At 44.7% G+C, this 16,046-nt stretch overlaps 1 protein-coding gene across 6 annotated transcripts in view; it reads right to left on the bottom strand.

The window, feature by feature from the left end:
* Positions 1-16,046, bottom strand: part of LOC144768578 (sulfotransferase 1 family member D1-like) — a 284,580-nt gene that overhangs the window by 77,469 nt on the left and 191,065 nt on the right. For all 6 annotated transcript variants that reach the window (XM_078652361.1, XM_078652365.1, XM_078652364.1 and 3 more), the window contains one exon: positions 4,748-4,873. In XM_078652361.1, the coding sequence (XP_078508487.1) occupies positions 4,748-4,873 (126 nt within the window). The remainder of the gene's footprint in view (positions 1-4,747; positions 4,874-16,046) is intronic.

Below are 16,046 nucleotides of genomic sequence, written 5' to 3'. Positions count from 1 at the left end.
AAATACCACACAGTTGGGGTACACCTTCTACTTGCTACCAAATGAGTGTTTGGACACATAACAAATGGAACAAGCATTGGCGTAGCCAATAGGTCTCGCATTTGGGACCTCATAAATGTTTAGTTATCCAGGACAATATCCTTGTTTATCTTTTGTTTTACACACAGCAGTGCACTGATGGCGTCTCTGCTGGTTTCCTTCAAATCTGCACTAAGGCAAACAGGGTGGCCCTCCACCAGATGACAGAGCAGGAGCTCTGATTACAGACGCCATGCCTGGCGCTGCCACTGACCCCACGTGTGTCTCGGTAGTGTAGTCCAATTTGCAGTCTCGGGAGCCTGTGGTGACCCATCAGATAGGTCAGCCAGTTCTGCCACTGTGCCACATTTCTACACTTTAACAGATTTCATGCACACATTCTTACTGGCAGTTGCCGCAGCTTCCCAGCTGCCTCGAGCCAGAAGAGAGTGAAGGCACAGGTCAGAAACAGCATTCAGTCATCATCATTGTCTACATTTTTTTATGTCATGACTAATTCCTCTATCAGGAGAACAAACGTTACAAATGCCACCTAATAAAATTTTTCGTGTATCCAAGGCCTGTAAACTTCAGGGGACCTTTAGTGGAGGAAACTGCCTTCTTCTACAGCAAAATGGCGGCCACTGAGCCCTAATGGAGCTGAAAAGAGCAGGTCAGACAGCAACAGCAGTTGTAAGTGCGAGAAAGGCTTAAGGAGGGGCCACGTTGATGGCCTCGGTAAAACCATCATTGGATCATAGCCCAAGACGCACGTTATTGTTTTTGGGAAAAGTTTGCGATCTCAGGCCGCATTGACTTTTAGAAAACATAACGACAAAATACACACAATTTGATATGCATATTTATTTGCATAATTATTACAACATTCCTTTCCCCAAAATACACAGTAGACAAGTCATCAAGTTGTCTACAACCCAGTCTCCCCCTGTGTATCCAAACATTGTTTGTGAATTCACGGATTGCCTTTCCACCCGGTACCCCAAGCAAAGAAAAGTGTCTCTTATGCAACCCCCAGGCCCAATTCTCTTAGGCTAGAGACATATCCACCCTTATCCTCAAGCATCCCAGCTGGGGTATGCAATAAATAAAAATGTGTTCTCAGGTTCTTATGAAGTTTCTTTCCTGTTGCTGTCCTCTTCACTAACAACTGGTAGCTTTTTCAACCATGTCTATTTGTTTCGGTGTTTGAATGCTTCTACAATATTTCTGATTCCTTAATAAACATGCTGAGATTCTCATGTCTTCTCACACGAACCATCACACACCACCAGCAGTCAGTGCATGCTTCCACCAGGCACACAAACCACCAGCCGGCAGTGCACACTTCTACCAGGCACACACACCACCACCCATCAGTGCACAATTTCTACAGGCACACACAACACCAGCCATCAGTGCACACATCAATTGTTAATTCATCCACAATGAACTATTGTAGCAATCGCAGTATGGCGCACTTTACATTTAGGTTAAAGATGCAGACTCAGGCCTACATGCAGTTTGCACTGTTCCTATGGAAACACAGTTCCTATGTTTTTCACGATTTTTCAAAAAAACTTTTAGCAAACACCAAACATTCAAAATTATGTTTTCAAAGAATACTTTAAACTCAATTTTCTGGTCAATTTGTGAAATGAACAATTACTTCATTGTTTATCTGAATATCAAAGATATATTCAAATAGACATATCTTTTTTCAATTATGCATCATCTTAATTGGTACAATAATAATGCATTGCAATCATGGAATCATACTGTGACTACTATACAGAATACATTGTACATAATCATATTCATCTGCCACCATTGCTACAAAAATAAATACACATTTTTTTGGCCTACAATTTATAGAATTTTGTTGCAATTAGTGTTGCAATTTTTTGCAATGCCAATAGCTCAAACTTAATTAATGCAAGACCTATTGCATTGCAAATGCTTGTTAATAGAATGTCACCGAAGCAGTGTTTTGCGCAAAGGCAATATGCAAATGTGGGCCAACTTATTTTTTTGTGTGCCAGGGCCGATTTTTAATCCAAATCCAACCCTGTACTCTATTCATGACTCCCTGCCACACTGTGAAACAATGGTATTTTATTTTATACAAGTGGCAGTGACACACTATGCTGTAACTCCCAAATTACACATATTCTACATGATGCAGTTTGCTGGGAAGAGAACCAGATACTTGCAAAACTAGTTTATTACTGTCACCGAGCGTGCCGGAATCGCCCGCGTGCAGTGAGTTATGTCAGCAATTGTGAGGCAGCTGAAAGAAGGCCCGGAGGCCCATGGTGGGGAAGCATTACTGGAAAGCAGGGGGCATATGTAGGAAGGCGTTTGCGAATCGCAAACGCCGTTTTGGAATATAGGTGCCACATAGCAAAATAAGGAATCGCAAAAATTGTGATTCCTTATTTTGCTCAAGCATTTAAGGAATCGCAATTTTGCGATTCCTTAAATGCTATTTAGGGGTGCCTTTTAAATTGCGATTTGGGCATAAGGAATCGCAAAATACCACCTACTCCAAGTAGATGGTATTTTGCGATTTCCTGTCAAAATGCATTTTTTTTTCAAATTCAAAGTGCCATGTGGCGCACGGACATGCCCTTAGGGCATGTATGTGCGCCACATGTACTTACAGGCACATTCTGTGGGTGAAACAGGTATCCTTTGGACACCCTGGCACTCTTGGATAAGCGTTTCTCAAATTGCGATTTTCTCAAAGAAAATCGCAATTTGAAAATGTATCCCCATTCATTCCTATGGGCCTCTTGGCCCATAGGAATGAATGGGACACTCATTTCTTAATTGCGATTCGCAATTTGCTAAGCACAATTAAGGAATTTTAGGGATTCGCAAAAAAATTCCAAATTATTATTTACATACCATTTTGCAATTCTCAAATAGCGATTCCTTAAAAATCGCTATTTGAGAATCGCAAAAAGTAAATTACTTACATATGCCCCCAGGTCAATAGAAACTTAGTGAAAGATTATGAGAAGGCAAACTCCAGCCCTGGCGAAGCTGTAACAAACCAGACATTGATATATATTGTCCCCTCCGAGCATCCCGAAGGGCTCTTATCCTCCTCCTAATGAGCTTGTCATGCATTTCTCTTTCTGTAGCCATTAAAATCTTGTCTACATCTGCTGATATGTTTCTGCAGAGGGGGCGCTGGATTTTGTTTCTGTTATGAAATCTGCCCCTGTTTTCTAGCAAGTGCCACACCTGACCTTGCAGCAGGCGTATCTATTATCGAGATGGTATTCGGGGAGCCAGCATGGCTTTGCTTTGTCCATGAAGGCAGATGAGAACCATTTCCACAGCACTCGACAGCTTTCATTGGTATTAAACTAAAAAAACAATTAAGCAATGCCTAAGTGAAAGTAGCTCTTTTATACAGCGCTTAACACTGGGAGCAATCGTGTCACCTCGCAATGTTGATCTCATGAGATAATGGGAGAAGACACAAACACTCTAAAGAGACTTGTGCAGGAGCACACACAGAGTTAGCCTCTCTGCTGTTTTTGCTTTTCTGTTGCAGAGAAGTGGCTTCTTGACTACGGCTGCCACATGACTGTGTGTCAGTGGAAAACGAGCATTGAAAATGCAATAGGTCTCGCCTTTGATTAAGTTAAAGCCATTTGCTTTGCTAATGGTATTGTATAGCAAAGCAACTGGCTTTAACTTAATGAAAGGCGGGACCTATTGCATTTTTAATGCTTGTTTAAATCACACTGTATTAGCCGGGGAACATCCTTTACAACGAAACTTTTACAACGCAGTGCTGTTACAACGCAGGTTTTACAACGAAAACCATTACAACGCATTGCACTGGGGGGCGCTCTAGGATAGGGAATAGATGTAATTTACTATCCAACACCTTCCCTACTATCCACGGGGACTGGAGTTGGAATAGTAAATTAAACTATTCACTATCCAGCACCCCAAAGCGCTATGCGTTGTAAAGGTTTGCGTTGTAAAAACTGCGTTGTAACAGCATGCGTGGTAAAAGCATGCCTTGTAACGTCATACATCCGTATTAGCCTGATGCTAATGATGTCTGATGCTGCGGATGCCACCGAGCACAGAAGAGCCACCTGGTCCAACGGACCTAGCCATTACCAGTAACTTGTGCATGAGGGCAAGCCTACCATGTCCACCGGCCAAGCGGAGACATAGCAGGACATCTAGATTGCAAAAGGAGCAAGGTGACAAAGTTGCTGGCATCACGTTTCTTCAGTGGATGTCAGAAGCCGAAAGTCTGACATGGATGGGCCTAGCTCAGGTCAGCACCATTACCATGGCTAATTCTATAAGTAGTAGTGAAAGCACTTTATGAGTAGTATGACATTTAAATTGCTGAAGAACTTGTTCATAATATTTTTTTTAAGTGCGAACTGCTGAGTGAAAAATTCTTCACAAAATATGTGACGCTTTCTATAGAAATAATGTGAAGAACACTAAATAAATGCTTTCTCTAAGGAACATGGTGTAACATCCCATTACAACACCTTTGCAATAGTTAGAAGCATGTGAAAAACTCTGTAAAAATGTGTGTAGAATTATTCCGAAAATTTGTGGACGCTTTGCAATTACCTCAGAAGCACATAAAGAGGACTGAGACTATGGTCAGAAACATTTCCAAAGATCAACAGGCAGAACCGGGAACTTTCAGGTAGTTATGGAAAGGGGTTCTTGGAAGTACCTGTAGGAAGTCCTGGGGCTGCAAACTCCAGAAATGGCACCCGGATATAGATGGGTTCTCGTTTGGTTTTCTCTATGTCCCCTTCATTAAGAATTAAATCCACTATTTCACTGACCCAGGTGGTTCCTGCAAAGAAACCAAGAAACAAAAAAATGGAAAGACGGAGCAAAATTTACTACACAAGAAATATCAACAAACATTTGCAATGCAATGTCTCACATTTACTGGAGTTTGAGGAATTGGCATTGTAAATGACAATGCTTTTTATTTACTTGAAGCAAATCCATTTTTGTGGGAAATGAAGCTAATGGGAAAAGAGGAGAGGATGTGAGGTGTAAAACTGTGCCCTGGTACAGGGGAGGAGATGCTAGAGAGGGGGGTTGGACTTGGAAGTGCAGGATGAAGGGGGAGGAGGGATAGTGGGGAGGAAGCACACAGGGTGAGCACATGACGGAGGGAAGTTGGGAGGAAGTACACATGGGTGAGCACATGACAGAGGAAAGTGGGAGGAAGCACACAGGGTGAGCACCTCACGGAGGGAAGTGGTAGGAAGAACACAAGGGTGAGCACATCACGGAGGGAAGTGGGGAGAAAGCAAACTTGGGTGAGCATATCACGGAGGGAAGTGGGGAGGAAGCACACAAGGGTGAGCACTTTATAAAGTGAAGTGGGGAGGAAGTACACATGGGTGAGCACATCATGGAGGAAAGTGGGAAGGAAGCACACATGGGTGGGGACATCACGGAGGGAAGTGGGAGGAGTACACATGGGTGAGCATATCACGGAGGGAAGTGGGGAGGAAGCACACAAGGGTGAGCACTGTACGGAGTGAAGTGGGGAGGAAGCACACATGGGTGAGCACATCACAGAGGGAAGTGGGGAGGAAGCAGGCATGGGTGAGCACATCACGGAGGGAAGTGGTAGGAAGAACACAAGGGTGAGCACATCACGGAGGGAAGTGGGGAGAAAGCAAACTTGGGTGAGCATATCACGGAGGGAAGTGGGGAGGAAGCACACAAGGGTGAGCACTTTATAAAGTGAAGTGGGGAGGAAGTACACATGGGTGAGCACATCATGGAGGAAAGTGGGAAGGAAGCACACATGGGTGGGGACATCACGGAGGGAAGTGGGAGGAGTACACATGGGTGAGCATATCACGGAGGGAAGTGGGGAGGAAGCACACAAGGGTGAGCACTGTACGGAGTGAAGTGGGGAGGAAGCACACATGGGTGAGCACATCACAGAGGGAAGTGGGGAGGAAGCAGGCATGGGTGAGCACATCACGGAGGGAAGTGGGAGGAGTACACATGGGTGAGCACATCACGGAGGGAAGTGGGGAGGAAGCACACAGGGTGAGCACATCAGGGAGGGAAGTGGGGAGGAAGCAAACAAGGGTGAGCACATCACAGAGGGAAGTGGGGAGGAAGCAAACAAGGGTGAGCACCTCACGGAGGGAAGTGGTGAGGAAGCAAACAAGGGTTCGCACATCACGGAGGGAAGTGGGGAGGAAGCAAACAAGGTTGAGCCCATCATGGAGGGAAGTGGGGAGGAAGCACACAAGGGGGAACACATCTTAATCTCCTTCTCCTGTGCCTACCAAAAATGAACGTGCCTAATGTTACTGGTACTCATGCAAAGCACCCCAATACTTTTGTTGACTTCAATATTTAACCAGCGCACGTCCAAGCTGACATTTTGACATCAGTGAAGCAAACTCTGCGTCTCAGCAGGTCACATGCACAGTGATTGGCTGCGTCCTACGTAAGTGGAGGGTGAGCTGGTTTCCTCTATACGTGGGGGTGGAGGGCTATGTCATGGAGGAAAGTAGGAAGAAGCACACAGGGTGAGCACATGACGGGGGGTGTGGGGAGGAAGCACACAGGGGAGAGCACATCTTAATCTCCTTCTCCCGTGCCTACCAAAAACAAGCAACGTAGCAAGCAGCTGCCTTGCGTATTTTACGTTTGGCATTACCCGTGGTACCAGGTGCATACGGCTGCTTGTGGTCCGTCAAGTAACGCAGGATAGTGAGGTAGCTACCTTCGCTGGACATTGCTCGTAATTTATTACGATTTAAGGCAAGGGCTGGGCAGCTAGAGGAATGTTATACTTTCTTCAGGCTAGAGGCAGGAGATGTACACGAGGGTCCATGTAGTTAAGCGGGAGAGAATATGGACATACTCCAGAAGACATGACGTCAACCCAGGCTTCGACAATCTGATGTACAGCTCCTTCCGTGCCTGAGAATGCAGGTTTATTCTAACTGTATCGTACTAATTAAGGCTGTTGAATCAATGGTGACATAAATGAGCGAACCTTATAGTTTATTTAGTAGCTGAAGATTGATATATATATATTTGTGTTACTGTTGTGTTACTGTTCTGAATCTGCGGGGTTTTGGCGATGAGAGGGCTTTCTGATAAATGTATAATACTTCCTCAAGATCAGTGTTGTGTCTGCTTTAAAGATTCCACTTCCACTGTGCTCAACATAATAGCAGAACAGGAGCTCTGCCACACACACATACAAATACAATAAAAAAAGAATTTCAAAAATACAATGGAGAACGTATACAAGGAAAAAGCAATTGCTAAAGCCACGGAATATGAATTATGCGTTAGACTAAATCCGGCCGTACCTTATTGCTTGCACTCACAGCATTTCTGTTGGAGGGCAGAAGCAGCGACGGGCATTACCTCTCTTTAAAGAAAAAGCTGCTTTTGTGTCGCAGGGTGGTGGGAAGACAGTTTTGTGGATTTTCAGAAATGTTGGGTAGTGTCGCAGGACTGTGATGTTGTCCAGCACCCGCTTGTCCTGTACTGACACCCACACACTGCCTTGTCATAGCACCGCATCCCTGATCAGCAAAGGCCTCTGCTACCGCGGCAGTGGGCCCTGCATAAAGCTCTTCTGATGCCCCTCAATGTTCCCTGTGGCAGTGGATGCTGTCCCAGTACCTGCACTGACTCACATGCAGCTCCCCCGCTGCGCCTACTGTGCTGGCCAGCACAGGACTCACTCCTGTACTGTGTGAGCCTGGGGCTCTGACAACACACTAGAATCCGGGCCCTGAGCTCCCTGATGTTCCAGTACTAGGGCTCACACACAGCTCTGCCAGTGCACCTCAGTACTGACATATGGCCCCCTGGATTGTCAAAGGGGTAGGACCCGCACGCTGCTGTTCTTTGCGCCTCTTTCTGCCTGCACCACCCTTGGCTATTGAGGAAATGTTGGCCAAACTGCTTTGTTAGTGCATCTCAGTTCAGCCCAAGCGCCGCTGCTGCTCCTGTACTGGGACCCACACACAGCTCTGCTGAGGCACCCAATCCTGACCTGCAATGCCTTTGCCATTCCAGTACTCAAGATTCAAAACTTTATTATGTTTTGGAACTCCTTGGAGGTCAACATAAAAGCAAACGACAAAAGAAAGCCAGAAAATACAAATGCAAAATTCCATTCATAGAATAAGAAAAAATAAATTATGACAAATACTGCAATACCAGAAAACGCAATTAATACACATATCAATCTTCAAAAGATATCTAGAAAACATTTAAAAAAATTAAAAATGTAGAAGCAGAATCTCTCGTTAGGGGGATTATGTAGAGCAAACATAAAAGAGTTGGCATTTGCAATGCCCATTTGCATACATATTTGTCTTAACCATTTACAACGATAAGGGCGCAGCACAGGACATATAAAAAGTACATGCGTTCGATCTTGAATGGATTGATGACAAAAATGACAATTTGCAGAAACTCCATACCATTTAAACAAAAGGTTATTTAGAGGCAACAAGTCCTGTCTCAATAAAAACCAGAATCTCCGGATACTATGAGGTAAGTTCCAAGTTACATAAGGTTGCACCAATTTTCTTGTGAATGAATCAGTTAGTGGATTAACACCCTTCTTAGCAAGGATTAAAGTACTATCAAGTCTGTAGCTAAGATCCCACGTAGCTTCTTTCAAGACCGTCTTTAGCTGGGATATGGATAGGGAGAAGAGAGTACTCTCTTCCAACTGCAAGAGCGATACCGCCTTTCGGAAGTTACTAAGAATTAGGGAATGATCTCCTAGGCTTCCTAGTAGTTCTGTCTTTAAAAGGGACCTCATAGTCCCCTCTTCTCCTCTGGCTATGCTTGCGACCCAGCGTACAACAGCTGCCAGGCCCTGTACCCAACTGCTGCGCAAACCAAACTCGAGTCTGCAAGCAGCTACAGAGCAGGCTGAACTAACAGAGGATATACTTCTTAACAGTTTTCCCTCCACTTTGCTTAAAAAGTCCCAATGCTTTATATCAATTAGTTCTAATCCATATAGAAGAGTGGAAGGCACCTTTGCTCTGAAAACCTCTAATAGATATAAAAAGTGCCTTCTTCCCATTGCCGAATACAGTGCGCTTAAGCTTCTCCCCTGCGATAGGGCCTTCCGAGCACTGCTATCGGTATGGGGTTTGGCACTCAAGCTATCACAAAATACTTTTCCTAGGAAGACGTAACTCTTTACTACCTCGAGTTTGTCATCTCCCACAGACCAGGAAAAATTCGAAAATTTATGTTTTTTCCGGCCAGTGAAGCACATAACTTTGCTCTTTGATGCATTAATTTTTAAGTAATGGGAATCTGCATACGAATGTAGAGCAAGGAGGCGTTTGGCAAGACCTTTAGGCATGAGGTCCATTATTATGATATCATCCGCATATAGCATGCATGAAATATGTTTTCCGCCCAGAATTGGAGCTATACCTTCACAAGAGGACAGAGAGGCAGGTAAGTCTGCAATATATAATGAAAAAAGAAGCGGAGCAAGAAGACAGCCTTGCTTAAGGCCATTACATGAAGGAATAATCTTGGTAAGGCCCCTGTCTCCACCTTGCAAGACCTGACACCAAGTGTCTGTATGTAGCACCTGAATCATATCTAACAAGTGAGGTGGCATCCCCAAGGCCGCGAGCTTTCTCCACAGCAACGGGCGGTCGACCTTATCGAATGCTGTGGAGAAATCTATAAAGGCCACGTAAATTCTACCGCCACATACCCCTATATATTTATCTATCATAGTCTGGAGGGCGGAAAGATTATCAAGAGTTCCGTGGCCTTTACGAAAGCCTACTTGTTCTAATGGTAAAATTCGTTTTGATACCACCCAATCGTTAATTAGGGATAATAAGCATTTAGAAAACACCTTCCCAATAGCGTCTAAAAGGGCAATTTGACGATAGTTAGTTGGTAAATTTCTATCGCCCTTTTTGAACATAGGGACCAGAATACTCCCCTTCCAAGATGGTGGAATAGATTTTTTAATAAAACACCTCCTGAAGAGGGGGTATAGAATTTTACTCCAGGACGTTGGATCTTGTTTCAAAACTGATATTGGGAGTTCGTCTGGTCCCATAGCACCTGATGGGCGCATGTCCCTAATAGCTAATTCTATAGAGAATTCTGAGGGGCATTCAGTTGTAAAATTGCTATCTTCCCCAATTCCACTAAGTTCCACTTGCAGATCATTCTTAGCATACAGACTTAAGATATGATTGACCCAAGTTAGTTCAGAAATAGGGATTGGGAGGGGGCGCACTCGTGTGCCGCAACCCTCCCCGATATGTGTCCAGAACTGTCTAGAATTCCCTTGGGCAGCGGCTTCCCGCAAACCAATCCATAACAGATCCTCTTTTTCTTTTTTCATTTTTTTCTTTATCCTACCTCTCCTTCTTTTGAGGAGAGATATTTTCCGAGATCTTTCTACTGCACCGCATATATATTGTTCCCTCACCAGTTTGTTTATTTCCTTGTTAAGGGAAACAACTGCTTTCGGGAGGGTATTTTTTTTCCTAGTTAAATTCGATTTTTTTACAGCGAAAATGATCTCCTTCATAAAAGCCTCAAAGGAGGACTGTTGCACCCCCTGCCAATTGTTTAAATTAGATAGAGTTTCTTCAAGGATGGGTTCCAGGCCCTTCATGGCTTTATAGTCCCAGAAACATCTTCCTGTTTTTTGAAGGGAGACCGCATCCCCGTCAAGCACCCAGGAGCCAGAATTTGGGGTATCCACTAGGAGAGTTAGCATAAGAACGTTATGATCACTAAGGGTAGTTTCTATAACAACCAAATCCCTTAAGAAAGTAAAAATAGAGTGATCAACAATTATGTAATCCAAAATAGATTTACTATTGGGGGCGCGTTGTGTATAGTTTGCAGGTACATCTGATGGAAGTCTACCATTAACTATAAGCCCCTCCGTACTATATAATTCCTCCAGCAAAATTTTACCCCGTTTATTTGTTTTTATATTATCTGGGAATTGGGCTTGGGGAATCAACATGACTTCCTCTTTTACTTTATTCCTGAAGAGCTCCAAACTATAATTGGAGACTTTACAATTCAGGTCGCCAACTAACAAAAAATTAGAGAGAGGAGCTGTTTCCTTAGTTTTTCTAATAAAAATAAAAACTTGCTTCAACAAATTATTGAAAAGATCGCCGGGCGGTATATAAGTATTTATTAACACAAGAGGATGCCTCTCTCCTGTTGTATCTAAATTGGAAAGGGTCACTGCCTGAAAAAGGTTACTGGGGTCTATGTAGTGGGAGAAGTTCCACTTTATTCTATTGGAGAGTAAACAAGCAATTCCCCCTTTTGCATGACCTCTATTAGCGGTGGTTGCCGCAACCTCCAATACAAAATAGTCCCTCCCCACATTCAGTTTGTCAATACACCAGGTTTCCTGGATGCAAATTACATTGGCATTCAAAGAAAAAAGATACAATAATTTTTCGGGGTTATTATTGATGCCAGCGGCATTCCAGGAGATAACAGAAAAAACGCTGCTAAAGGTGGGAAAACAGTTTTGGATTATCTGTCATCTTAGAAGATAAAACACCAGGTAACCAATTCCATTGTTGTTCATTCTCAATTATATCCCTGTTTGTTGTTATTGGGGGGGGGGATAACGTGTGTAACTATCCTTTTAGTTTTAGAGACACGGATCTTTAGGTCTTCAAAGGGTTGAGAAGAACCAACATTGCCAGAGCCCCTATTATAGACATTCTCTATATGGTTATCAGGACATGGAGGTGTAAGGGGCACCACATCAATCCCCTGACTCTGGAAAGCTTCTGCTTTATTTAGAATAAGATTAACTATCAAATTTGAATAGAACCTTACCCTAATAAAAGACATAGGCCCCGTTCCTAATATTGTTACTAGGTCAATATCATTAGTTTTGATTAGATTCAGACCTTCGATGTCTTTACAGCATTTCAACAGAAAAGATCTATTTAATATCAAGTCAAGGTCAAATAATGGAACAAAATCTAAGATCAATGAATCAGTACGAGTTTCTATCCCAGAATGAACAGGAATTTGACCCGAGACTCCCCTTTCTGCCCGTATCTGGAAAGATGGAGCTGTGGGATTGAGGGAAGTAGAGATCGCCAGAACGGAGCTTCTTACTTCCACCACTGGAGAGGGGACCAAGTGCCTTTCTTTTTCTCCACCCTGATCTCTTAGATTTAAGTTAGAACAACCAGTGATAACTTCATCAGATATAGCGAGAGGCCCCCCAGAATCAGGTAACAACTCAATTGAATCATGCCTCAAAGATCCATTGTCCACTGCAACCTTAACGGAGGGGGAATTATAGGAGACTTGGAGGTTATCAAAGAGGATTTGTCTCCGCCTCCTCTTTTTAAATCTACGGAGACATTTCCTCTTTTGTTTTCCTTTATGCTTTCCTTGTTTTCCCACTTTTTCCTCCAGATCCGGCCCCTTATATCCTGAATCAAAAATGGGATATAGTGCCTTAGCAGCGTTGACCTCTGGTAGTACAACACTGTTTTCTTCTAGAGCAATACCTGGAACTAACTCACTTATACAGTTATAAGCAGATGTTTTGAGAGTAGGACAAGAGTCCTTTAACACAGGTGCAACAGGCATATTCTCAGATAACAAACAAGGTACCCTAGCTAAAGTTGTTTGAGGTAGCGAAATAGTAGGAGGGTCAAGTACACAACTTTTTTCAGTAGTTTTAGATAGTAGGGCCTTTAAGATTTGGGTGACAGATTCCAGAACACAGTCAGAACTACCCACAAATTTGTTCAATAATGATAAAATTGAGGACAGTAAATGTTCCAAGGAAATCAGAAATTCAGACATAGGCTTCTCTGAGGATTTTAAGCTGGGATCACTTATAGCCCCAATCCCTGTTATATTGAGCAATGGGCTGTTCGACACATTTGTCTGAAAAGATAGATCATGGGAGTGAGAAGAGGGGGTACTGCTATAGAGATATAGACCAGAAGGGATAGCACCAATTGGGGTCTTAACAGCATCTAGTAATACTATAGGATCATCCGTCAGGTAGCGTTCACATAGCACTGGGTCAATTTCCAAAGGCTGTGAATCTTCATTTGAGTCCTCCCTTAGTTTGGGGAGGTGTGGAGTGCCAATATGCAAGACATCTACAGATGTTAGAGGGGTCTTGATTTTTTGAGACTTATCTACATTAAGAACTAAGCAGGTATCTATATCACAAATTGTAGGGGCAATGGGCATAGTGCCCGCAAACAAATGTGGATTTAAAGTAGAATTTCCCAATTCTACCTCATTTGGGGATTGGTTAATCGATGGATTATGAGCTGGAGTTAAGGAAATATCCTCCTTAACAATAGTATTTACCAAAGGTACCTTATCCACCGATTTTTCCCAAAGATGAAAAATCTGATTTTGGCCCTTTAACTGGATTGTGGAAATATTTTTGTTTCGAAGGGGGTTGGATCTGGTCTTAGCTACCGATCTTCCCCCCAACAGTCTCCCAGATCTAAGCTTTTTTGCAGTCATGTTACAGGCAATATCAAGATGTGAAAGATAAAACTATATACAGTATCAATGATCAAATATGAAATAAATATAACGACCTGTTATAAAATCTTAAAATCAATGCAGAGTTACTAGTAGGGCAGTAGTTGCCACAATCAATACAGGATGAATGGATTACAATATTAAAAAAAGTGAACTAATAATCAAAATGTTAATGAGTGGGCCCAGCCCAGCCTACTTCAGCCACTGAGGGCCACAGAGGGTCCGCTCTTTGTCCGGACTTCGTCCGCGCTTCCGTCCGCGCGCGTCCCGCGTTCGCTGCCGAGTCTAAATAGGAGGAGGAGGAGGGGGCGGGAAGAGGCACCAGGTGCGCGCGATGGACAAGCGCTAGCACCTCTGGGCCTCGCAGTCCCGCTCCCGGTAAATCAGATGTAATGCCAATCTCCCCGGGCTAACACCGAAAATCCGAAGTGGAGCACACAGGCTCTAGGTCCCAAACAAAGCGCCTCAGGGCGGAACAGCCCACGCCGTCAGGATACACAGCAGTGTCCACCTTTGCAGAGCTCAAGGAATTCACAGAAATGCGAGCGGCGCCCGCGTAGCGGGGGCCGCGAGAAGTGAAGTAGCCTTCAGGGAGGGGGCGGGAAGAGGCACCAGGTGCGCGCGATGGACAAGCGCTAGCACCTCTGGGCCTCGCAGTCCCGCTCCCGGTAAATCAGATGTAATGCCAATCTCCCCGGGCTAACACCGAAAATCCGAAGTGGAGCACACAGGCTCTAGGTCCCAAACAAAGCGCCTCAGGGCGGAACAGCCCACGCCGTCAGGATACACAGCAGTGTCCACCTTTGCAGAGCTCAAGGAATTCACAGAAATGCGAGCGGCGCCCGCGTAGCGGGGGCCGCGAGAAGTGAAGTAGCCTTCAGGGAGGGGGCGGGAAGAGGCACCAGGTGCGCGCGATGGACAAGCGCTAGCACCTCTGGGCCTCGCAGTCCCGCTCCCGGTAAATCAGATGTAATGCCAATCTCCCCGAGCTAACACCGAAAATCCGAAGTGGAGCACACAGGCTCTAGGTCCCAAACAAAGCGCCTCAGGGCGGAACAGCCCACGCCGTCAGGATACACAGCAGTGTCCACCTTTGCAGAGCTCAAGGAATTCACAGAAATGTTCCCTGTGGCAGTGGATGCTGTCCCAGTACCTGCACTGACTCACATGCAGCTCCCCCGCTGCGCCTACTGTGCTGGCCAGCACAGGACTCACTCCTGTACTGTGTGAGCCTGGGGCTCTGACAACACACTAGAATCCGGGCCCTGAGCTCCCTGATGTTCCAGTACTAGGGCTCACACACAGCTCTGCCAGTGCACCTCAGTACTGACATATGGCCCCCTGGATTGTCAAAGGGGTAGGACCCGCACGCTGCTGTTCTTTGCGCCTCTTTCTGCCTGCACCACCCTTGGCTATTGAGGAAATGTTGGCCAAACTGCTTTGTTAGTGCATCTCAGTTCAGCCCAAGCGCCGCTGCTGCTCATGTACTGGGACCCACACACAGCTCTGCTGAGGCACCCAATCCTGACCTGCAATGCCTTTGCCATTCCAGTACTCGGATCCACACATTGCTTTGCCAATGCTCCTTAATTAATCATGACCTGTAGCAGCCCTTCTTTAAGTGCCAAGATCCGAAAACAGCTCTGTTAATCCACTTCACTCTAACCTGCACCGCCCTGCATTACTTAAGTGATCGGACCCGCACAGCTAAGCCCCATCAGTTGTGCGTGTAATGCTTCGTATTATCAAGGCGCTAGGACCCAAGCACAGCTGTCAGTGCACCGCAGTCACACCGCCCTGTGTAAATGGTATTATTGGTTCATTTGATACAGGCAGAGGCTCACTCTTGCCCACGAGCAAATGGTGGGACGGGGCAGCCTTCTGTGCGCTGAATAATATCACTCCCACCCCAGAACTGCAGATTTAGCTGCTTGACACTCGCTTATAAAAACAAGCCTTGTAATCCCATTACGTCGCCATTGTTACATGAAAAAAATATTATGATCTCCATATGTATGGGCTCATCCTCTCTTTGGTAGTTGTTATTCCTTTAGTGCCAGGCCCAGATTTTAATGTTACACAACGTAAAAGATATTGGCTGGTGAGAAATGATTTTCAACATCTGTTTCAATAACACAGATATCTTCTCATGTGCATCTTTGTTTGGGCCCTCGTTCAGCCGCTGTATTGCCAATTTTGCATATGCCACATACTTTCAAGCACATTCCATAGTGACGTGTGCCTCGTCATTTTGTAATGTCCTGATTAGTATCAGCTGGCATGATAAATTGCTCCAGACTGAGCGAAAATTCTGGCAACTCTAAATTAATGTCCCATCAATTGCCACATAAATTATGCCGAACTGCTTTTTAAGAACAGGTGCGTCTTTCGCCCCCACGTATTCAATTAACCAACACGGTACAACACCGTACAACAAAGTG

The sequence above is a fragment of the Lissotriton helveticus genome, chromosome 7 (genome assembly GCF_964261635.1).
Source record: "Lissotriton helveticus chromosome 7, aLisHel1.1, whole genome shotgun sequence".
NCBI classification, from domain to species: Eukaryota; Metazoa; Chordata; class Amphibia; order Caudata; family Salamandridae; genus Lissotriton; species Lissotriton helveticus.
This window is presented reverse-complemented; position numbering and strand designations above follow the sequence as displayed.